Source organism: Coffea arabica, chromosome 2e, assembly GCF_036785885.1.
Source record: "Coffea arabica cultivar ET-39 chromosome 2e, Coffea Arabica ET-39 HiFi, whole genome shotgun sequence".
NCBI lineage: Eukaryota > Viridiplantae > Streptophyta > Magnoliopsida > Gentianales > Rubiaceae > Coffea > Coffea arabica.
Genome location: NC_092313.1, coordinates 27,017,574 through 27,042,883, shown reverse-complemented (window position 1 = coordinate 27,042,883; position 25,310 = coordinate 27,017,574). Strand labels below are relative to the sequence as shown.

General features: G+C 32.8%; 2 protein-coding genes across 4 annotated transcripts; one reads left to right on the top strand and one right to left on the bottom strand.

Moving 5' to 3' along the window:
- Positions 1–338: 338 nt before the first annotated feature.
- LOC113732231 (uncharacterized) lies at positions 339–8,907 on the bottom strand. 3 transcript variants are annotated; one of them, XM_072080210.1, is made up of 10 exons: positions 8,771–8,907; positions 8,433–8,601; positions 4,411–4,511; positions 3,948–4,308; positions 2,456–3,292; positions 2,299–2,356; positions 2,032–2,093; positions 1,847–1,953; positions 1,665–1,752; positions 339–1,065 (listed from the first exon to the last, which is right to left on the bottom strand). In XM_072080210.1, exons 2-10 carry the CDS (start codon positions 8,568–8,570, stop codon positions 754–756), a joined length of 2,064 nt encoding a protein of 687 aa, XP_071936311.1. In that variant the 5' UTR covers positions 8,571–8,601; positions 8,771–8,907; the 3' UTR covers positions 339–753. The 3 variants fall into 3 exon arrangements, with proteins under 3 accessions (XP_071936311.1, XP_027113702.1, XP_027113701.1); XM_027257901.2 differs by lacking the exon at positions 8,771–8,907 and having other exon boundaries at positions 2,456–2,536; positions 2,630–3,292; positions 8,433–8,716; XM_027257900.2 differs by lacking the exon at positions 8,771–8,907 and having other exon boundaries at positions 8,433–8,716.
- Positions 8,908–21,312: 12,405 nt separating this feature from the next.
- Positions 21,313–22,056, top strand: LOC140036183 (uncharacterized mitochondrial protein AtMg00310-like). Its single transcript, XM_072077487.1, has one exon. The coding sequence runs from the start codon at positions 21,313–21,315 to the stop codon at positions 22,054–22,056; it is 744 nt and encodes a 247-aa protein (XP_071933588.1).
- Positions 22,057–25,310: the final 3,254 nt, after the last annotated feature.

The following is a 25,310-nucleotide window of genomic DNA, read 5'->3' as shown; positions in this document are numbered from 1 at the left end:
AAAACTCCCGCGGGAGCCATTTATGATGGGACGAGGGGACTCCGGGAGAGGATTTTGGGGGACACTGGCCTGCCATATCAAATGAGGCAAAACTCATCTAACGACTAGTCAGTCTATCACCCATAACTCACCCACCGAGGTTAAAAACGAGTACTCTACCATACATCGAATGTAAACCCGTATTTCATTTGACTAAGTAATACCAACAAAACACATTTGACCCGTATTTCATTTGCCTGAATGGGATAATCGTATTAAAATACCAAATCAACAAAACACAAGGCCGAACATTTCCAAAAGCGTCCAAAATATTCAAGAAAAGTGGAAAGAAAATGTGCTAAACTTAAAAAGGCAGATATTATTTAACTAAGTAATAGTACTAAAGCATATTGCAGACTTTTCCTTGCCCTTTTTTTTATCATCTTCCCTTTTCTTTTTTCTTTTTTTTTTCTTTTGGCCCCCCACTTTTTCCTTGGTTAAAATCTTTTTTGGAAATGGTAAAGCAATGTTGAACCAATGAACAACCTAAGCATATTGCCTATTCACATAATATTGCAGCCACCAATGTATACCACTCAACCTTCTGAATCGCTCTACAAAACAACGAAAGAAGGAAATGCAAATAATTGAATCGCGTAACCTGTTGAAGCCTAATTCCCCAAAACCTTAGATGCATCCCACATTTAGCTGGCGATGTCCTCTCCGTGGCTTGAAATTCCCCAGGTTACCAAGGACCAACATTAATCCGACCAACTAAGCCGCACTCGAACTTTCATTCGTCTTAGGCTCAGGTCTAACATATGTGAGACTCCGAGAAATGGAAGATGGAGCAGTGTTACTAGATCCTGGATTGAGTATCTCCGTCTGAGTGGGCTGAGTTTCCCGCTTCCACTGGAAACTCCTTGGACCAGGTTTAGTTAGGAGGCGGGATCGGTATGCACCCCCAATGCCTCTTGAGAAAGGAGCCCTGCCAAATCTAGAAACAGCATACGGGGATCCACGGGCAATACGAGGCCAAGTTGGGATAGGAAAAGCTTCCTGCTGAGCAGAATTTTTTCGTACGACCTGCATACAAAATCAATAATTAAAAATGCGTCAACAAGAGTAAGACGTATTCCAGCTATACTAACTGCATTGTGACCAAGTCTTCACAAAGTCATAATCCAGGAGAGCTCAGTTTAAATTGTCATTTGACATCTGGAGATTTCATTCTTGTAAGTCAAAAGATATAAAGAAGAAAAGTTTCATGTAAAGTTATTTTCATCTTCCAGCACCATAGGAGATACAATTCAATCAATTTTATTCTCATTACCTTCCTACTCTCCTTCCATTCTTTCACACCAATGAGGCAGACATATAAGAGGAACAAACAATCTCGTGCTCCACTATTCACAGCTTGCAAAAAGCATTTTTCTTTTCTTTTTCTTTTTTAGTGGGGAATACCAAATTTTGGAGTGACATTTTACCTCAATACCAAAAGTGGAAATATTCCTTTTGCAGTATGAAACCGATTAATCCAGGAGTAAAGAGAAACCATTTAAGATCAAAAAATCCTACTCAGATGAACCACACACCCAAAATATCACTACATAGACAAGCCTTAAAAAAAAAAAATATGTGGCAACTTCAGAAAAAGTACTGACATTTTCAATTTAGAAACATACCCGAAGAATCCTTGACATAAATGACGTGCCGTCGAGAGATAAAGCATTTTCTGCAGCCTCCTTTCTCATGAACTCAATATAAGCTGACCTGCTTTGACAACATGTTTAGCTAAAGTGATTCGAATATGATGAATGTTTAACCTCAGAAAGAATACAGCACTTGAAATGAAACAACAGCTCACCCTTTTGGTTGCCCTGTTGCTGCATCAGTTAAGATGATGACTTTTAGTACTTCCCCAAATTTGTTAAAGTGTCGAGAAAGGCTATCCTTGGTGGCAGCAAAATGAACCTAATAGATAAAAGCTAAGTTAGCCAGAAAAAGATTGCTGGGTCAGCATATGATTAAAACAAGGATAGAGGTTTATACATTGTTAACAAATATCGTACGGGAGTCTGAATCTTCTGTTGGTCGACCAATGGGATATGACCCTGAGCAGACACCAGTAGTTTCCAAGGTAAGGCATTTACAAGGAAAGAACAGGACCAAATTGGAAAATTTTACTTAAGATAAATTAAAAACCACCAAAAGTAAAGGGGGAAAAAACAAATCTTTCAGGTTAGTTGATAATATAGTATCAAGAACCCAAGAAGACAAATAGAGCCAGTAAGATTTAAGCCAGAAACTGAAGCTCACCAAGAGCAGATGAATGTGTCTTTTGAGATTCTTTCGGAGCATCCACTTCTAGTTGTGCCTGATCAGAATATAAAATTTAGGCAATAATTAAAATAGTAAGGGCAGAAGTTGAAAACCAATAGTAGTAGATACAAAAAATTTCAAACGGATATCTTACATTTCCATTCGCAACTGCAACAGAATTATTGTTCTCCTTCGTCAGCCTCCCAGCAGGCACAGAAGTTAATGCTTCATTCACCTGTACAGACTTCTGTTTATCTACATTTAAAGTTCCCCTCAACCCCTGATGTTGAGGTGATTTCCAAGTATTCAAATTTATGGATGAACTCACTATCTTATGAGAAGTATCAGAAATCTTCCCAAACTGATCCTGATTCTTCGATGGTACAATGACTATTTCATCAGCATTGTTAGCCGCACTATGCGGGACCATTCTTGAGATCCCAATACCATTTCCAGTCTGAGGTTCATCCATGGTTGTATCATAATCTTCATTATCAGATGCAGGATCAATTACCATCCTTGTGTCCCTTTGCAAAAGAGACACATCATTCGGGTAAGGCCGACTATAATCATTTGTATGATCATATGTTGGCCTCCCTTCCTCCTTAATATAAGCTCCATCTTGTCCTTCCCCAGCAGGATCTTCTCCAAATTCTTCTGATTGATTCAAGGTTTCTGAAACATCCTTAGGACGACCAAGCCTATCAAACACGTTACCTGATGATCTAACTCTCCGAACATCTTTTGCCGCTTCTGCTATAGCTTTAATAGCTGTTGCCATGGCATTCGGTACTCTAGCAACTGATCGAATTTTCTGTGGATGTTCTTCTAGATTAGAGTCCTCTGCAGTAGTGGACACCACAGAACGAAGCCGCTTTAATGAAGGTTCAGCAGTTATAGTTGACGGCCTTGAAGTGGCAACTGCATCCCGTACTGCAAATTGCAGCAATCTTCGTGGTGCCGCAATTGGTGCTTGAGAAACTACCTCCCTCTGCAGAAAAAGTAAATTCAGAAAAAAAAAAAAGAATGTACTCAGCAACCAATTAGAATGGGCGTAGAAATGACCATCTTAGATTCCATCACATATAACTATACTAGTATGAAATAAAAATAATAAAAGGAGCAGAGAGGTCAGTCCAGCCACCGAAGATCATCAGGAAACCTACTAGTCCCATACTCTAAATTTCATTTATAACTATTGAAAAGCACGAAATGCACAAGGAAAGATGCTCTGAAATTTCCAGTTAATGCCAAATTTTTCACAATTTAAATTCCATAAATAAATATATACACACACATGTATGTATAAACACCGTAAACGTAATAAATGTAACCAAACCCAAACCACCCAGAGGTTGAATTGACCAGTGTCTTTTTAAGTGAAGTGCTGATCAAAAATCGAGAACTAATACTTTTTCTGACAACCAAATTTTGAAAAAAGGAAAACAGAAAAGAGGGGAAACAAAAGGAGGAGGCTACACTTTGGTACAAGAACAATATATATTCTAAATAAAATAAAAAGGTCAATGCTACATGAAGTCCGGTCACTGATAAAATTTAGGTGCGAAGGCCCTCTTTCCCAAATAAAAATGGAAGTAGTTTATAAATTGTAACTGATCCATACAACTAGGAAAAAAAAAAGTAACCTTTGATTGCAGCTGCTCCTCAGGACGATTTCTTTTTCTACGTGTGGCTGGCTGAGGAGAGACCTCTATTTTTTCATTGCCAGCCTTACGACTATCCTTATCAGCATGATTGTCATCAGCCACAGAACTTCTTAAACGGGGTTGTTCCCCTTCATCTATGGCTTGCCCTTTCCACTCCCTAGTATGGCGGGCCTTAAAGGATTTATTGGACTTTAAATTTACAGATTTAGACTCTACCAGACGAGAATCATTTCCACCAGCCTGCTGAATTGCAATTGGACTTGTCTTCAGTGCCCCATCTGAATGAGATTGATGCGTTTGTGCATAGAGATCTAAGTTTGATGCCAGGTGATCCCACAGCCTTCACAAAAGCAGTAATATGAGATGGTGACATTCAAAGTTCACATGCTCAACACTGAGTTTAATTATCTCAACATAACTTACACAATGTAGATTACATTACCAAGAAACAAATGAATCGCTAGCATCATCTAGGAAAACATTCAACTCATTCCTTGCTTCATCTTTGCGCCTTCCATTTTTCAGCAAGACTATAATGTATTCCTGCAAATTGTAGCAGTGTAAGTAATGAATCTGAAGAACGAACACAGACAGTTTACCAGCAGGAAACTTATCCTATATATGGTATGACTACTAGTGAATAAACTCCTTCCAAGAAACAATGACCAAGAAAAGCTGGCAAATAACCAAAGATGCAATGAAACCAGGAAGACAAAACAAAAGCAAGTGCCAAGGGAGAAGGAAACATATAAGATCAAAAGTGAACATGTAATTAAGGGATTTCTACGACAATCTTATAGTAAGTGCTAGAAAGCAATTGTCAGAAGTTACCTACATATGTTTTGCAATAATTGCTGTTACCGTATGAGCAAGGCATTCAGATTATCCTTCCTCTCCAAGTATACTAGTCCAACACAGTCCACTATTGATTTGACTATTTAATCCTCTAGAACCCTAGCAGTCAGCTCCTAATTTCATGTAATGATTTAACATCTGTCACTGAAGATTTATTCTGCTTTAATTCAGGACATTTTATTCGAAAAGCCGCCCTTGGATCTAGCATTTAATCCTAATGAGAAGATCTGGGACCTGTTAATTTGGACAAATATGACAAGTTTGTCTTCCTTTTTTATTTCCGCTTGCCCCAGTCAGAGATGTCAGTGGCCGCCATAGAAACAGACCTGCGTACTCAATTATGTATTGGTCAGGCATCCATCAGGGTCTGGTTATCTTGTACTTGCTGAACAATAATTACTACTCCAATTAGGATTTAGAAATAGCAGATAAAATAAGTGAATCCAATCAAGATCAATCCAACGCTCAGACAAATGTACAACATTTGATCTTAATAGAAACATGCAAAAATATTTCTAATCTAGTGTCAAGTCTACTAACAAATAGCAGAAAGGTCATGCATACCAACGTAGTAGATAAACAAAGGATTAATAATTTTGCTATATTTTGGCTTTAATCCACATGGCAATTTCGAAAAATGGTTAAAGAAACTAGTTGTTTCAGACAGTACCTTTACAGATAACTCCAAATGTTACACATGTTTAGAGAGTTTTACTTGCTCTTTATGCAGTTTAAGTCGCAAAACAAGGTTAGTTGGCCCAAATTTAAAAGCCTAGGCTATTTATAGTTTTTTGTCCTCATATAAAATATATAAAGAGAAAACATAAGTAAGGTTCAAGTGCAAATTCCATCAGCTAAGAGGCATCCACAAATGATTATTTAGTTCATGCACTAAATTATAGTTAGCTCAGTTTCAGATGACAATACTAAACATTTAATAAGTTCAAGAATGGGGCTAGAAAAACTTGCATGTACCCAACAAGTATCATCCCAGTTACTAATTTCTGATTTGCCATACTGTTCAAGCCTAAAAGCTCACAAAATCAACCCTCCCAATTCCAGGAAGAACTTTTCCCATCTTTTCAACCCAAATCGAAACTTAACCCCCTCCAAATAACCCACAAATTCCACTCTTAACCTGCTCCAAATAACCCGCTAATTCCACTACTACCTGTAAATACAATTCCAATCACTCATCTGCCATTGTTCCCGTGCCATTTGGCAAGGAAAGACAGCTCACTAACTTCAAGTTCACACTCTTTTACATTTCAATTTAAGCACCTTATCCAACAATGAGGCGGAAAAAAAATCCTAGGAGACTTCATAAGGTTTCACAGCATTGCATTATAATTCATAAAATAGCTACTTCGCGATTTTATCAACCACCTTTGGCGCATGCTTCTTACACAGACTTTTTTTTTTTTTAATTTCTACTGTCAAACTGTTTTTTGAAAGCACCAAATTACTAAACACCCCATACAAAACAGTATCACATTTCATTTGCCTAATGCCAAAACCCGCTAAGAAAATTTCCAAATTTGCAACGTATTGTATCGACGTGGTGAGCTAGGAAGAATCCCTACCTGTAAATACAATTTCAATCACTCATCTGCCATTGTTCCAGTGCCATTTGGCAAGAATAGACAGCTCACTAACTTCAAGTTCACATTCTCTTTACATTTCAATTTAAGCACCTTATCCGACAATGAGGCGGAAAAAAAATCCTAGGAGACTTCATAAGGTTTCACAGCATTGCATTATAATTCATAAAATAGCTACTTCGCGATTTTATCAACCACCTTTGGCGCGTGCTTCTTACACAGACTTTTTTTTTAATTTCTACTGTCAAACTGTTTTTTGAAAGCACCAAATTACTAAACACCCCATACAAAACAGTATCACATTTCATTTGCCTAATGCCAAAACCCACTAAGAAAATTTCCAAATTTGCAATGTGTTGTATCGACGTGGTGAGCTAGGAAGAATCCCTGTCTCCAGAGCCTGTTGCTAGAAAGGGAGAGTTGAGTACTATCAAATCTTCCAGAGGTACTAGAACAGAAATTAAAACTTGTATCCGAAAAAAATTTTGTGATACAAACCCACTTAAATATGTCAGAATAATCAAAATGATAACTCAGAAACAGCACCTCTTCAACTTCAAGGAAAACACTTTCAAATTCAACTTCAAAATCATGGACACTCTAATATTCTTTTGAACCTGCTACTAACTCAAGTGACTCATAATTATGTCCCAGCTCCTCATGTAAATATGAAGTAAAGGATCAAACTAACAGGACATTCACTTTGAATTCAAGTATTCTTACATTAAATATAAAGCTTAGTACCATTTTTTTTTTGGCAAGACAAAATATATCTATTGAGTAGTTTATTTAATATAACAAGGAACTTTGTCAGGTATCATCAAAGCCAGCGGTAAAATATATATCTTGTTGTGCAAATAACTAAACATATTTTCATTCAGAAAGTATCTTGCCATTTTTATCATCAACTTCTTTTTATACTTTTCTAACTACCATTCAATTTTAGTAATCATAAACTAGTTCTCATGTTAGCAGCATCATCTACCGCTTTAGATAAAACAACAGAGCAAATTATGTGCATTTGCTTGGAAACGAAATTCCTGTTAAAAAATGGAAACATAGCATGCATATGAACCTCTTCTATACCTCTTATCTAATTAGTACCCATTATATACCCTTAGCCATTTCTATAACCATGAACCACAGCTTACAACATATAATTCCTTGGACATAGAAAAGGAAAATAATAATATTTCAAGACTAAGGTAACTATGGCAAAGCTTCAAGCTTCATATACAACTACCTAATTTAGTGCTCATTCAGTGGTAGATCAACAATGAGACACCAACTATTCAAATATCAAAAAGTTAAAAGACACTTCGAAGTTCAAACACAAATAAGCAATCAGACCACAACAGGGTACCCTATTAAAGGTATAATGAAAAGAAAAACATCACCATCCCAGCAGAAAAACTAATAGAAAACAAAATAAAAAAACTTGACAGAAACTTTAACTACAACCTGCCTGGTAAGATGTCAAATCAGCAAGGACTAGTTCAAAAACTCTAACCCAACTGAATTCGAATCTCCTTCTAGCCTTCCCACCCCCACCCCAATGCATTAACTACTACAACTAGAAGACTACTCGAAGGAATAATAACCATATAAAAACAGATAAGACATTCGTATTCAATTAGAGAGATAATGAATCTTCCAAAATATGCCGTCATGGTCATCAAAATTTCTCATCAAATCATACAACACATGAGCAACATTCCCTCCAGCATACAAAACCCAAGTTCTCAACAACACTAACAATGCCACACGCATTTTTATTCTTCCTTTTTTTTTTGGGTTTTTACTACTACACAAATTCAAATGAGCATATGGAAACCACTCAACATAAACTAGGAAAACACATTACTTCTACCATTTCAAACCGACCCAAAAAAAACAGAATAAATAAAACAGCAATTTTCAGGAAAATAGCAGAAAATTGAATACGAATTTCGAATCAAACATCCATTACTTTCTAAAAATCAAATAAACCCTAAAAAGGAGTTCGTACCACAAGAGTATCATCAGTGTACTCCCCCATATATTCCTTGAGCTTCTCTTTAAGATCCTCTCGCAACTTCGATACTCCTTCGCTGCCGAAATTAACGTTAAAAGTTCGATCATCGCCGTTCCCAATCGCTCCGTCCATTTTACCTCTTCAAAATAACCGACCAAAAACCCTAAAAAATTAACTCCAGAAAAAAATACTTCCTCTTATTCCAATTCCCGAATTCGCAAAGATTATCAAAACCCTAATCACTCTTATGGGATATTCATAATAAGAATAGCAAGGCGGAGCATTTAACTAGGGGAATTAATCAATTAATTAATTAAAGAAAACAATGAAACCTTTCCGTAATTCTCCTTTTTGACGTATTTTTCGGATTTTTTTTTTAAATTTTGGTGAAGAAAATGCGAGGAAACGAGGGACTGAAAAAACGAAGGAAACCCCAGAAAGGTATTTTCTATTTTCTGGGCCTCTGGGGAAGAGGAGGGAGGGCTCGTCACTTGTTAATATGTGAAATGACTGCTTTTATCCCCCCGGGTACCGGGTTGACTCCGATTGTTTGAGTAACTGGGCAATGACGATTTGTAGGATTGTTAATGAGCCGGGCCGAGCTTGAATCTAAAAATTAAATTTGAATTAAATATAAGTTAAATTTGGGTCTTATTAAGCTCAAATCTGATATAGGCCCGTCCTATATATATAATATTTATATTTTGATATTATGTATAATTATATATCTAAATATATTATTACTAAATGCTAAATATATACAAATTACAAAACATAAAAATACATTTGAAAACTCTTTTACGAGCTTTCTTGAGAGATAATATTAGTAATACATAACTGAATCTCTAACTTTTTTTTATTGGTTGAGTAAATTTTGTGTTAATATAATATTGGTTGATTTTTTTTTTTGTTTATAAATACAAATCATCAAGCATGTTTGGATTCAAATTACAAGACTGTAAAGAAGTTCCAACTTTTGAAAATGTATTGGCTTATGACCGTATGTTTTATTATTTTTTTTTCATGTATTTTGAAAAAATTAGATATAAATATTGTTGAAAATTTTTTTATTTATATACTTTTTAAGAACTATTACTTGTTCATGTTTAGTTTTAATGTTGTATTCTTATAAATGTTAAATTAGTTTTGCAACTTAATAGTTATAGTAATTATATTAAGAAAATTAAGATGTGATAAGTGAGTTTGGTCTAAATCCGAATAAAGCTCACAACCCGAATATTATGTAAGTTGAGTATTCCAAAACTCATAACCCGAAACTCGAAAATGTTACAAATTAAATGAGTTGAATTCGATCTTATGAAAGCCCGACTCATTAGGTCCGATAGATAGGCTTAACGATTTGTGGGAGTCGGGTTGTACCGAAAAAAAAAATTGCTTGGATCACGTTTTTCAAGCACATTTTTCATATTACTAATCATCTATTTATCATGCATATTACCACATTATAAAAAGTGTTATAGTGAGAGCGTTTGAATATCTATTATCTGAAAAAAATTATTTATTTTGACATCATAGCACATTTTCTATGATGTAATGTATATAAGATAAAAAAATAATTTAAAAAATTAAAAAAATATGTTCACGATATAAGCTAAATTATTATTTTGAATAATATTTCTAGAATATTTAAGAGGTATTTGAATTTAAAAATATATTTATGGGTTCTTACTTTAATGCTTCGAATTATAGAACAGATTACTGTCTATGACTAGATCACAAATAAATAGAAATTCTATTGATGAGACCTTTTCAATTTTAGCCAAAGACAAAAGTCCGAAGGAAAATGTAAGGAAAAACAACCGATGAATAAGGCCTCGACATCATCTCTTGCTAGTAGCCAGTACTTTTTTTGAAGTAACCAGTATTCAAGCACTCTGACGTTAGCATATATAGCTAACTACCAGTCCAAAGGCAAGTGGCCACTACCAACGCACTAAATCTTGGTGGGGCAGGAGGCAAGACATTAGAGGTGACTTTGTTTAAAAAATTCAGACGGGTGCATAGTGTACCAGTTTGATTCGGTGGTGGATCCGTCCCCTCAAGATTACCCTAGACCTCCTTAGATCCGCCCCCTCTTCTTAGTATAGGATAGATTATGTTATATAACAGTTATCGTTTCTGGAAAAAGACATTAGCATATAGCTATAAGGACTGACATATTAATCAAGGCTGTAGAACCCAATTATTTTAAGTGCTAGAAGTGTCACTAAATTACTTAGGACTTTTTCTTTTCAATCACTAAACTTTTTATTTAGTTAAAATGGTCAATCAATATATAGTGCACACTTTTTGTGACCAATAAAGTGTATATGTTCATTAGTTGAGTGACTAGAAGTGAAAGTTTTTATTTATTGAGTAAACAAAACTATACTTTTTTATACATTAAATGACAATTTTGGTGAAACAAAACTTCTGTGATCAAAATAGGAAATTTTAAATAGCTCATTAACTATTTTTGTCATTTATTCTAAATTACTATTAAAACAAACTTATCATGCCAAATAACTTACCAAAATAACTCAAAGAAAATGTAATATATGGGATAATTTCATAAACCATCTCCGAGATTTCTGACAATTTCACTAACCTTCCCTGAAATATGTAAAAATACACAAACCTCCCCTGAGGTTAAAGTTTGATAACAAAATTAGTGCAATTAGAAAAAATAACATTAAAAAGTACTTTAAGGAGAGAGAAGAAACTTTTATTCCATAAATACCCGTTATACATGTATATAAAAGAATAAAAATAATTAAAAATTAGAAACAATTAATACACATATTTCACCACTTAAAAAGCTCATATTTAATAAATTAGATAACACAAAAAAGTAACAAAACTACACTAATTATCACAAAATTCAACAAAACATAATAGTCATCTCTTTAGACATGACGTTTGCTATAATTCTTGTAACAGAAAAAATTTTCGAATTTTGCCTTTGTTTTCCCTCCTTCATCCATTAGATATATCAACTGATGTTATTTTGTAAATACAAGTCATTGTTTATCATCAAAGAAATTTTCAATAGTTATTTTTATTAATGAGTTACTAATAGTTAATTAGTGCTCTAATTACTTAATCATTAGATATTTGAAAAGGAGAATGGAGGGAAAAGAAAGGCAAAATTCGAAATTTTTTCTGTTCAAAATCACAAGAATCATAATAAACATCAAGTCAAAAGAGATAACTAGTCTGTTTTGTTAAATCTTGTGATCATTAGTGTAGTTTTGTTGCTTATTTTTATTGTTTAATTATTAAATGTGAAATTTTTGAGTGGTAAAATATGTGTATTAATTGCTTTTAACTTTTAATTATGTTTATTCATTTACTAATACAACTTATATACATGCATAATAGGTATTTATGGAATAAAAGTTTCATCTCTCTCCTTAAATACTTTTTTAATGTTACTTTTTTTTAATTGGACTAATTTTATTATCAAAACCTTAATCTCAGGGGAGATTAATTTAATTTTATAAACTTTAGAAGAGGCTAGCGAAATTGTCAGAAACCTCAAAGGAGGTTTCAGAAATTATCCCATAATATATTGATCATGGCAATCAAACCCAAAGAAATATATATATATATATATATATATTTTATTACCCTTTCTTAGCATCTTATTAATTTTTTTCTTATTTTAACTTTTCCATTTTCCAATTTTCCCTGTCTGCAAAAATAATCTAGAGAAGTAAATATAATACTCAATTTTCACTACAGTATAATCTAGAAATATGATGGCTTATGACTTATGATGTGGCTTATATTATTCTAGATAAGTAAAGGCATTGGCGTTCTATGCGGTTATAAGATTCCATGTTGATTTCTAAAAGCAATTTGCTAAATACAACAAAAAAATAGACATTCTATTTTGACTCTAATGACAAGAAAGAACACTATACATTTCGCAGCAATCGTTCAGGCTGCAATGAATTATGAACAGCTCTAAATCATGAGGCAGAACAAACAAAGAGTTTGGATAGCTTAATTTTCCCACATAATATTTTACTTTCATCATAAATACATTTCTCAACGTATCTTTTTATATTCTCAATTATCTTTTTGTCTCACATACATCATATTACAAAAAATATTATAATAATTATTTTAAATAATACTCGATCGAAACACACTCTGGTCGGCCTTAGGATTTTGGGTCATTAACGATCCTTTTAAGCCTTTTCTTTGCTTCTAATTAGAAAACTTAAGCCTAGCTACTTGAGACCGGGCCTTCGCCCTTTTTTGATTGGGCTCCATAAGGTCCAAAAAATTAGTAATCAAACACCGTAAAAGTATTTTCAATACTTAAAAGTATTTTTTTTCTGTAAACATCGCGCAACGCCAAACGGTGCCAACATGATCTACCCTAGTATGAGGTAATTGGGCTTGTTGAATAGTGTGTCAGTATATGGTAGTGGTAATTAGGAATTAGATTGCAGCATAATGAGGGGGGGGGGGGGAGGGGGGGGTTTACATTTTGCTTTTGCAATGAGCAATACAATTAATATTTCAATATGGACAACTGACCAAAAGAATAATTAAAAAAGGAAGAAGAAAAGGAGCTATCCAAAATGCAAGAGGGCGCATGAATCAATCATTTCTGAAAACTTTGGTTGTCCTAATGATAAATGTGTTCAATATTTCTCTTGGTACCGTGAACTTGTGGTGCCAAATTTTAAAGTCAATCTGCAGCTTGTTTATTAGTAATACATAAATATGTTTTCAAAGGCCATTGTGATTGGTAAAGGTATTAAACAAGAACCTGGAGCAATTTTTTGTGCATGAAATGATTAATTAGGAATAATACTTCATGCAATTAATGGCCCATGAGACACTATTGTAGAAAAGGGAAAACAATCTCATTTTAGCCTTTAATTTTTAGTATTTTGGTTCCCCATGTTTTATAAATTTGGCAGTAATCATATAGATCTCTCTCTCTCTCTCTCTCTCTCTCTCTCTCTCTCTCTCTCTCTCTCTCTCTCTCTCTCTCTCTCTCTCTCTCGGTGTTTTACATTGGAATGGCAACAAAAGCTTTGTAAGAAAAGCATGTCTTGTTTTGATTGCTATTTTTTGAAATTTTTGTGAAAAAAAAATACTATAACAATTTGATATGTATGAAATAAAAAGGTGATTAAAAAAATATTTTCATGAAAAATATAACTCTTTTTCTTTAAAAAATTACAATCCGAACAAAATTGTTTTTATCAAATTACATAGAGCAATAACATTTATGTCTACTAAACTATTTGCATCGCCCATTTTTCTTCATTATACTAGTTTCGCTTTTATATTGCCCTTTCAACTTTTAAAATGGTGTTTTTTTCCACTTATATATGATAACTACCAACAAAAACTAAACATGCATGACATATATGCAAATATTAGTTCAATCCTCTGCTTTTCCTTTTTTTTTTCCTGTTAATCTGCTTTTTAATAGAAGGCATTGTGATATAATCTCGTAACTAGTTTGGCATATGTAAAATATTTGGAGCTACTTTACTTTATTTTGAACTTTGATGACCAAATGGAAACTTTTTAACTAATTAAACATCAATTTATTAAATTAGTCAAGAATTTCAGCGTCTTACCCATAAAGTATTAAAATTATCCCATTTTAGTACAATCATTGACGGAATTGTCAAACTTAATGAAATATTTTTTCCCACTTTGAATATCACTTGTTTACTATTCCATTAATTTTGACAATTCTATCAATGATCATACTGAAGTGGGATAATTTTGATACTTTAAGGGATGTAATGTCCAAAATTGAAGTTTAAAAATTAAATAGGAACATGTTTATAGTTTAAGACTTAAACTATAAGTCCGAGATAGAGTATTCCCATATTTATAGTGCAAAGAGAATTTTAATTTGTTCTTACATAAGAGTTTTATTGTGATGTCAAATTTGGTACAATAAAGGTGTAATAGAGGCTGTAACACCTTTATTACACTCGATCATTATACCCTTTCCTATAGTGAATATATACTAGCCATGATGCGTATCATAACTATTACATGCATAATATACATGCAAAAACACAAGAGACTGGTTATAGGTCCCATTTGACAATATTAGAAGTTTTAAATTTTATGGGATATATATTGTGAATTATTAAAATAAATATGTGATTTAATTGTGAATCCATACTATTATACTTTGTAAAGTATAATTTGTAGTGAGAGAGAGTATAATGAAAAAGGGGATAATAAACTTATGATTGTTATGAAACAACTAAAATGTGGATGTCCCTTTGTATTCCCAAGAGGATTAATTCATGATTTATGGTTACATTATGTATAGAAGTTACAATTCATAAATCTATTCATGCAGTGGAGAAACCGTTTCATAGGTTTCTTCATATTCTTGTAGTAGTGGGTGTTTAATAGGATTAATGTATCTTTAATCTTGTAGTACCTATATACAGAGGTACATTGACACCCTTTGTGAGGACTTTTGTATTAGTTGGAATAATAAGATAATCACTTTCTATTTTTCTACTTCTTTCTCTAATATCTCCAATATTTCACTTGATATTATAGTGGTTTATTTTATTAGTTTTACAACACGTTATCAGCACGAGTCTCTACTTTTGAGCAAAAGGTGAAAACGGAGGCTTTATCTTGAGTAAAAGTGAAGCACGAGATTCTTTCCATATTTTTTTTTCGCCAACATCTGTCTATTTATTGAGGTAAATTTCAAACCTATAAATTTATTTCAATTTATTTTGGTTAACCTTTGAATGATTGCAAAATACAAGTGTCTACTACTGAGCAACTACTAAACAAGAACATATACTCTTTGACATCTTTGAGGTAATATTTCATCTTTTAATTCTACTTATTTATCTTTAGAATTATTTGTTATAAATACTTATATTCTGATACATTGAGTTTTAGAGATGCTATTATAGAAAATCAATTATGCTTGAGGATCCACTTGTTCTTTGAAATACTTAAAGAAAAAGATGGTCATTATTTCAAAGCCTGGTATGATAAATTTACTTATGGTTGCAAGTACATAATTCTGCTATGTTTAGAATTATTTCTTAGTTGAAAATAATATTCTCTACATATTTCTCAAATATGCTCTTATAGTAGCAATATTGAGAGAAAATTTGAGAAGTATTTTGTACTTATTGCATACTAGTTCTAGTCCATTCCCAGAAGTGAATGCGACTAAATTTCAATTTATTAGTTATGGTTGCTACCATGACTATGATTTTGGTAAATATATATTTTACCATGACAAGAGAAAAAATTACCACTTGAAATGGGATAATAATGATGAGGACAAGAAAGTAAGGATCCTGAAGATAAATGTCTCGAAATACATATGAGGAATCAAAATTATAATAGCATCTTCACATGGCCAATTTCTTTAAACACCCTGAAGGTGTATGATGCTTGATTTAATTTATGATAGTAATTGACTTTTCTTCCTGAAGAAGAAATGGATGTTAAATATTTGGGATCAAAGGATTATGGTGATAATTATGGTGACAATGATATGTGTCTCATTAATAAGTGCTACTATATACACTATATAACAATGAGAGAGACAAACACAATCAGTTGTAGTGTTTAAGTGATTGAAAGCTCCAGAAGAGCCACTACTATATTTCTCCCTGTAGGAGAAAAGTTTATCATAAATAAAGCACTACTTTTTACCATGTCTCGAAAAAATTATTGAATTTGAATATCCGTTCAAATGGATATCAAATTGAGACACTAAATAAGACAATAATAGAGATCATGTTTAGAAATCAAATGAGATAAAGGTTAATCATATCATAATAACCATTCGAGAGAGAAATGGTTATCGATATAGTTGTCTTCATTTTCATTTGATTTATAATTATCACTTGCAGTAAACCAGAAGTTTACTGATCCCAATGGATATATGATTTGACAAAAGTGAAAATATTTAAGAGTCGACAAGTATTTATACATATTCTTTTATATTATATATGGCTCCGAAAGATATTTAAAATTTATGTTGGGTATGAATCACCTTTCACGAATAAATATCGTAAAATATTGATGGGTGATCTATTGAATGCTTTATTTATTCTGATGAATTACGATTCCCGACATTAGGGGGAGGAAAAGATCAACCGAAAGGAAATCATTTTAAAAAAATTGGATTTCCTCGATCCTCATACAAAATAACGTGAACTGGAAGTTCAAGAGATTATTCATTTGCAAAAAGTTGCAAACCAATTATCAGTTATATTTATCGACTCCAGAAGAGTCATTAAATCAATTATTCTTGCAAAGAACACTCTGGTTAAAATTGATGTTCCTGAAGGACATGCACAAGTGTTACAAATAAATTTAAGGCCGGCCTACCTAAATAAGGTATAAATTGATTTCAAATATCTCCGTAGATTAAATGTCATGACAAAATTCAATCTCTTGAAGAGGTCCCTCCTGAAGAGCCAACTCCTGAAGAGAACGAAATTATAGAAAATTTAATTGGAGTCTGATGAAATGTAGCACTTGATATTATAAAAGTTGATGAGAATCATAAATCTAAATCGGTTGATGAATGTCGGTATAGAAATGATTGGCCAAAGTGAAAAGATACGATCCAATCTGAATTGGAATCACTGGTTAAAAGAAAAGTTTTTGGACCTGTAGTCCAAACACTTGAAGGTGTAAAGCCAGTAGAATATAAATGGGTATTTGTGAGAAAAAGAAATGAGAAAAATAAAATTGTGAGGCATAAGGCAAGATTTGGACCCCAAGGATTTTCACAAAGGTCTGGATTTGATTATGATGAAACGTATTCACCTGTAGTGGATGCTATCATATTTAGATATTTTGTGAGTTTTGCAGTACATGAAAAATTAGATATGCGTCTAATGGACGTTGTTACTGCATATTTATATGAAAATCTTGAAAATGATATTTATATGAGAATTCCCGAAAGATTCAATATGCCTAAAGCATGCAAATCAAATTTTAAAGATATTTATTCTATTAAATTACAAAGGTCTTTGTATGGATTCAAACAATCTTGACATATGTGGTATAACTGCTTCAATAAATGTTTAGTTAAAGAAGGTTATACAAATGATCCAATATGTCCATGTGTTTTTATCAAGAAAAATGGATCAAATTTTGTGATCATTGCTATATATATTGATGATCTAAATCTGATTGGAACTCCTGAAGAGATTCAAAATAATGTTGAATATTTGAAGAAGGAATTTGATATCAAAGATTTTGGAAAAATAAACTTCCTTGGTTTACAAATTGAACATTTGAAGAGTGAAATTTTTGTCCACCAAACTACATATACCCTGAAGGTATTAAAGAGATTTTATATGGATAAAACATATATATTAAGTACTCCAATGGTCGTCAGGTCATTAGATCCTAATAAGGATCCTTTTAGACCGCAAGAGGAAGATGAAGAGACACTTGGTTCTGAAATATCATATTTCAGTGCAATTGAAAAATATTGGAATGCGACGATTAAAAGATCTCAAATGATGTTTGCATCTGGGGGAGAAATTAATACACAGGAATAGTGTACTCTTTTTCCTTCACTAGGATTTTTGTCCCGATTGGTTTTTCTCTAATAAGATTTTAACGAGGCATATTCTTTGTGTAATGGACATCCAAGGGGGAGTGTTATGAAACAACTAAAATGTGGATGTCCCTTTGTATTCCCAAGAGGATTAATTCATGATTTATGACTACATTATATATAGAAGTTATAATCCATAAATCTATTCATGTAGTGGAGAAACCGTTTCATAGGTTTCTTCATATTCTTGTAGTAGTGGATGTTTAATAGGATTAATGTACCTTTAATCTTGTAGTACCTATATATAGAGGTACATTGACACCCTTTGTGAGGACTTTTGTATTAGTTGGAATAGTAAGATAATCACTCTCTATTTCTATACTTCTTTCTCTAATATCTCCAATATTTCATTTGATATTATAGTGGTTTATTTTATTAGTTTTACAACAATGATGTGACACATAAATTACATTCAATAGAGTGTAATCTATTATGGATGCCCTTACGAACGTCAATTAGCATTTATCACGTAAACAACTTTTCATTAAGTAGGAGCCGTTTTTATTGGGAAATGTTATTTACATTATCACTATCATTTTTGTTATATAATTTTCAGTTATTAGATTATATGATATAACAAATGCTTAGAGTGCAAATGACAAAATATAGAGTGTAAATAATATTTCCCTTTTTATCGAGGGTAATCCATTGTGGATGCCCTTGTGAAAGTCAGTAAGCACTTTATCACATAAACAACCTATCATTAAGCAGGAGCGGTTTGCCCTTTAAATTACTCATTCCTTGACTCATTTTCGTCAATTAAGAATTTCCACTTATACAAGCACAGTTGAAGTCGCCTTTTACCTTTAGCTGAGTTGAGTTATATCATTGTACGCTCACCCCATTCCCATTACTACTAGTGGAGGCAATTGCCTCATGATGAAGCCCACCAGCATGTGGAAATCTAATCAGGTTGAATCGGATGAGCAGACGCATGTGGAAGATCACATTCAATATTCTAATAATGCCAGTAATTCTAGGCAGCTGAGAAATCAAGTTGCATACTTGCATTCACAGCTTTAATCCAGGGCAAGTTTCGTTCTCTTGTAGCTGGTTGTAACTTGTCGTGGGTATTCTGCCCCTCTCTAATCATGAGCTGATAGCAAATTACCATCTATATTCACAAAACATACAAATTATCCCCTAATGATAGTAAAAAGACCGTAATGCCCTCATTGTTGAAAAATTGTCTTAGGACATTTTTTCATTTTATTGTTCTTTTCTTCCTCATTTTCTTTATTGGGTTTAGATTTCTTTTTCCTCCCCCTCTATTCCTATCACTACATATAATCTTTGATAATTACATGTTAAAAAGTTTTCTTTTATAGTTAAATACAAATTGCTATTTTTTTTAAAAAAACTTTCTAACAAGTGAGGTGAGGGATTTAAGAAACGGGGAGAACGACAAAGGAATTTAAATCCAAAATCTTTAATTCATGACTTCTCAGCCTTAATCAGTACAAACTATTGGTTTCTTACTAAAACAATTAAATCATCATAAGTTATCATAAGAAATTAAAAAAGCATATATTTTATGTAATAAATTTAAGTATTTCATATCTATATTAACGATTCCTTACTATGTATTATTTATTAGCTGAATGTCATGAATAATTATTTTTTAATAATATAGAAATTACATGACATATTTTCACTAAATATATACTTTTTTAATTTTTATAATACTTTATGATAACTGGATATTTACATAATGAAAATATTTATCTAAGCATGAAATGGAATTAATACGAACCCATTATTGATAAATTTTTTAGGCTTAAATATATTTTGATGATGGAAAAAATTAATTATCATAAACTATTATAAGAATTAAAAAATATTTGTTATGTAAAAGTATGTTGCATAATTTTTATATATTGTTAAAAATTAATGCATCATCACATTTAGCTAACAATTAATATATAATAAGAATTTGTTAGTACAAATGTAAAACATTTAAACTATATAAAATATATGCATTTTAATTTCTTATATGATGATTAAAATTTTCAAATATTTTTTAGTAAGAAAATAGAGGTATGCGTTTCACCAAAAAAGGAAATTCTTTGGCACGCTAACATTGAAATTTTTATGCAATAATAGGAGTAGAGAAATCTAAACATAAATATTTTCAGTATGCTCCAAATATTGTGGGTATCTCCCCTAATTATCAATTGTCTTCTTTACATCCTTCTAATATCAAATTGTGGTAATTACTTAAAAATTCACAGAACCTACTGAGTTTGATGAAGTGATACAAGGAATACCTCGCACTATTTCCCATCTTATGAACCAGCAGTTGATTAAACCAGTGGACGAGAAGGAGATACAACACGCTACTTTCTCCATGTTCCTTAACACAGCCCCTGGAGTCGATGGTATGTCCCATCTATTTTTTCAAAGATATTGGCACATCATTAAAGCTGATTTGATTCATGCCATTACTAGTTTTTTTCACACTAGAAACCTCCTTAAATCTGTGAATGAGACTATGATTTCTTTAATTCCAAAGGTTGATAATCCTGTGACACTCTCTAATTTCAGACCTTTTAGTTTATGCTCAGTGCTATACAAAATTATCTCCAAAATACTAGCTAATAGGTTGAAATCAGTCCTTCAGTCCTGTATTACCCCATCACAGTCGGCCTTTGTCCCAGGGAGACAAATCTTAGACAATGTCATGATTGCACATGAGATATTACATTTCTTGAAAAACAAGAGAACTAGAAAAGTTGGGTTCATGACCATTAAGCTTGATATGTCCAAAGCATATGATAGAGTAGAATGGAAATATTTGGGCAGAATTATGATGCATATGGGTTTTTGTCCTATTTTTGTCCAATGGGTCATGGCTTGCATTTCCTTTGTCTCATATTCCTTTAACTTGAATGGAAGGAAGGTTGGTTTCATAAAGCCTTCTAGAGGGATTCGTCAAGGAGACCCCTTATCTCTATACTTGTTCATCTTATGCACTGAAGGATTTTCCAATTTAATCAATAAAGCTGTGAATAGAAAGATGCTTACTGGTATCAAAGTCAGTAAAGACAGCCCTATGGTGTCACATTTGTTTTTTGCCGATGACTCTCTGTTGTGTTGCAAAGCAAGTAAGAAGGAAGCTCTGAAGATAAAGGAAATCATCCACCAATACCGCCAAGCATCTGGACAGGTTGTGAACTTTGAAAATCTGCCATGTTTTTTACTAAAAACACTCCCACTCGGATTAGGAAGGAGGTGAGCAAGGTGTTGGATAACATGAGAGAGGCTCATAGTGGTAAATATCTAGGTCTCCCTATGACTATAGGAAGAGCTAAGAACCAGGTGTTTGGATATCTGAAAGACAAAGTCAATAGCAAGCTGCAAGGATGGAAACACAAGATGCTCAACCAAAGGGGTAAAGCGATACTGATCAAGTCTGTAATCATGGCTATGCCAAATTACATCATGTCATGCTTCAAACTTCCTAGAGGGTTGTGTAAGGAGATTAGTTCTAGGTTAGCTAGATTATGGTGGGGAGGGGGAGGAATCGAAAACAAGATGCATTGGGTTAAATGGAACAAGTTGTCAGATGTCAAGGGGAGAGGGGGGTTGGGCTTTAGAGATTTGGAGACTTTCAACTTAGCTTTGCTTGCAAAGCAAAATTGGAGGATCATCACTAATCCAAATTTGTTAGTAAGCAAAGTTTTGAAAGCCAAATACATGAAAGAGGAAAACTGGATAGAAACACAACCCCCTTCCACGGCTTCTTGGTGCTGGAAAAGTATTCACAAGGGAGGAGAGTTATTACAACAAGGATTATGGAAGAGAGTGGGAGATGGCAGAACAGTTAGGATTTGGAAGGACAAATGGATACCTGGCTCGGCCAATGGCTGTGTATCAAATACAAGACCATCCGGCTGCCAACTTGTATATGTCGATGAACTGATTGAGGATGCGAGGTGGAAATCTGATCTCCTGCAGCCTAATCAACTGATTGAGGATGGGAGGTGGAAATCCTGATTGAGCCTAATCAACTCAAGCAATGTACAGGATTGTATGATACAAACGGTCCTGGAAGACATTGAAGACTTGAAGAAGAACTTTGAATGCTGTTTGTTTTTGTTTAGTCAAAGGACTGCTAATAGGTGTAGCCATGCTATGGCTCAATTTGCAGTTAAGTCAGTTAGGATAATTGAATGGGCAGGAACATTCCATCTTGGTTATCAGAAATAGCTAGGAAGGATATGGGGGTAGTTACCCCGTTTTGTAATTAACTCTCGTAATATCAAGTGTTAATATTTATAAAATTGGTATCGTTTGTCCAAAAAAAAAAAAGGAGTAGAGAAGAAGAAAAAAGAAATCTAAACATAATAAAGAAAAGAAGGAGAACAAAACAGAAAAAATAACAAAAAGGACAATTTTCCTACAATGAAGGCATTATTGTCTTTTTTCTACCCCATAAATTTGACTTTTAATTATCAATGTTAATTTGTAAGTTCATAAATACAAGGGATTATTTATTACTAACCCATAATTAAAGGAGATATTTTGTATTTAAGCCAATAATTTTTTTTATGAATGATTAAGTCAATAAAAAATTAGTCCATACAAGCATGCAAATTACTCATGTATTTTAAGTTACTTTATACTAACACAGAATAAGTGTCAAGGGGTAAAGGGCAACCTTGGAAGGTGAAAAATGTTTCAACTAGGCCTACTATTCTTGAACTCATCTCTAAGTATTAAGTTGATATTAATTTTCTAAGTTTCATTTGCTTTAATTTGCTTTTATTAAATTCATCAACACAAAATTAAGAAATGAAAAGATCAAAATTACTAATTCAAAAGAGGGAAGAGAAAATCCAAGAGAATAGTAAGAAAATATTTGCATTTATAGTTATTTCAGTATGCTCCAAGTATTGTGGGTTTCTCCCCTAATTATCAATTGTCTTCTTTACATCCTTCTAATATCAAATTGTGGTAATTACTTAAAAATTCAATTAGAAAACATTAAAAATGATGTTTTATGTTGGTCAAAGAAATCAAACTCTTCAACATAGTGATTTCCTCTCCAAACATGTTCCCCATGGAAATGTCCATTAGTGCAGAGAAAAATATACCTATGTACAACTTGGGTTTTGCTTTCTTCCCGCCATTGTTATTACACTTGATTAGCTTAAACACTCGCACCTTTAGTTCTAAAGTACAGATTGCACATTCAACAATAGATTTGATCGTCAAAATAAATATTACTGCCAAGATGCAGTATCATCTAAATTAATTTGTTCCACCTTCCAAAGAATTCAAAATTGAGAAAGGACCACGTTCTTGGCAGTTATGTGCATTTTGAACACGGCGTAACTTTGTTTGCACATGATGTAACTTACTTTTAACCACGTGTAACTTTAGAACAAAATTTTGTAGGTCCCACACATGTTGTTAAAATCAAGATACAAGATGAAATCTGAGCCGTATAATTCTTTTTTGCCAAATCTTGGCCGTGAACTGTCCAGGGACGATCCTTCTAATGACCGTCCCTGCCCCGTATCCATTGAGAAACTACTATTATAATAGATTTGACAGCACTTGTAAGGATCAACCATTATCTATTGGTTATCTCTAATGTACTAACATTATCGGCAGGTGTCAGCTAAATGAATTTGCTTCAAACTGAATAATTGGTAAAGTTGCAGCTTTCTTCAACATGTACACGGCGGACTAGTTGATGTTATGGATTGTAAAGAGATAACACGTTAATGAAATATTTCCAAACTTCTCTTGCCAAAACAAACTTCAATAACTCAGGAAAATAATTACTCAATTTTCAATTTCATTAGTCTGCCAATATTTGACCCTATTCTTCAGTCTGTCAATTTTCAATTAAAGCCCCAAATTTGATTCTATTCTCCACCACTACATAATATTTTATCTATCGAAAGCAAGCAACTAAGCCCTCAAATTATTTATCAAAAACAAAAAGGTCGATTAGCTTCCAACAATTTTAATTCTACACTTTCAAAAGCTCAATTTTTCAAAAGCCCAATTTAGTAAATAATTTACTTCTACATGTTCTACATTTTTTTTAATTCTATTGAGCTGCGATGATAATCCCGATCACTTTGTTTAAGAGGATAAAAATAAGAGAAGACGAGGCATTGGTTAAATTATTTACTATTGATTGCAGAATATCTACAAAATAAATAAATCAAGTTGTCACCATTAGAGAATCAACAACAAATCTAGTTTTTATCTCTTAAAACCTAAAATAGTTGCTTTCACTTTTTTTCTTTTTTTTCTTCTTCAATTACGCCACTACTCCATCCCCCCTTATCTAACATTTTTCCCCCAACTTATATTATTTTTGCAACAACTAAATTTAATATCCCCAACTATCTTGTAATTAATTTTTTCGGCTCTTCCATTTCTGCATTCTTTATAGCATCTTGTACGACAGTAAATGAATGATTAAAATCAAGCAAACATTAGACAGGAATATGATTAACAAGCTCCAAAGAAATCTATACCTACTAGTATCTTTGTCTTGACGCCAAAACAGTTTGTTTGGATAGAGAATTATTAGTCAAAATTTATTTGCTTACATCATCATTACAATTTCCAACACACCTTTTTATTTTTTAAATTACCTTTTTATCTCACATACATCACATCACAAAAAGTGCTACAGTAAAAATATTTCAAATAATTTATAATCCAAACAGAGCTATATTACTTTCTTATCAACTGACCTTCTAAACTCTACTTAACCTGCAGAATTTTACATAAATAATTAAGTTCCTTACTGCCGTTCTCATATTCAATTATCATCCTCATGATATTGCGCATCCAAAAATAAAAAATAGAAAATAAATATAAACTGCCGAAAGTAAACTGTATTTGGTAAATGGAAAGTTGTAATAATAATTCATAAGCTTCTAGGACGTTTCTTGTTAAGTATAGTTTGATGGAAGTTAAAGCTTAAAACCATTAGTTAATAAGTAACTGTCTCTAATTTCCCCTTTTCAGCAAAATTCCTTTCAATTATCATTAGTTTAAAAGATGCCAATTATCAGGTTGCTTACTTTTTATGCAAACCATCCCTCTCTTCTTAGAATTTCAAAATGAGGAAAACACAACTTTCTCTAGTCTTCTCCTCTTCTCACTCCAAATTACAACCCCCAAAACCAGGCCCAAGACTTCTTTCTAGTTCAAGAAAGTATTAATTACCTGAACGCTTGCTAGAATGTTTATGTTAATTGAACAAATAAGCTAATGTT

Bases quoted from the DNA above. Each gene is read 5' to 3' on its own strand.
- LOC140036183 (XM_072077487.1), top strand. From the start codon at position 21,313: ATGAGAGAGGCTCATAGTGGTAAATATCTAGGTCTCCCTATGACTATA.
- LOC113732231 (XM_072080210.1), bottom strand. From the start codon at position 8,570: ATGGACGGAGCGATTGGGAACGGCGATGATCGAACTTTTAACGTTAAT. The intron at 4,309-4,410 runs GTAATGTAATCT...GCTTTTGTGAAG, and splicing joins AGCGATTCATTTGTTTCTTG to GCTGTGGGATCACCTGGCAT. The intron at 1,066-1,664 runs GTATGTTTCTAA...TTTTGTATGCAG, and splicing joins TTATGTCAAGGATTCTTCGG to GTCGTACGAAAAAATTCTGC.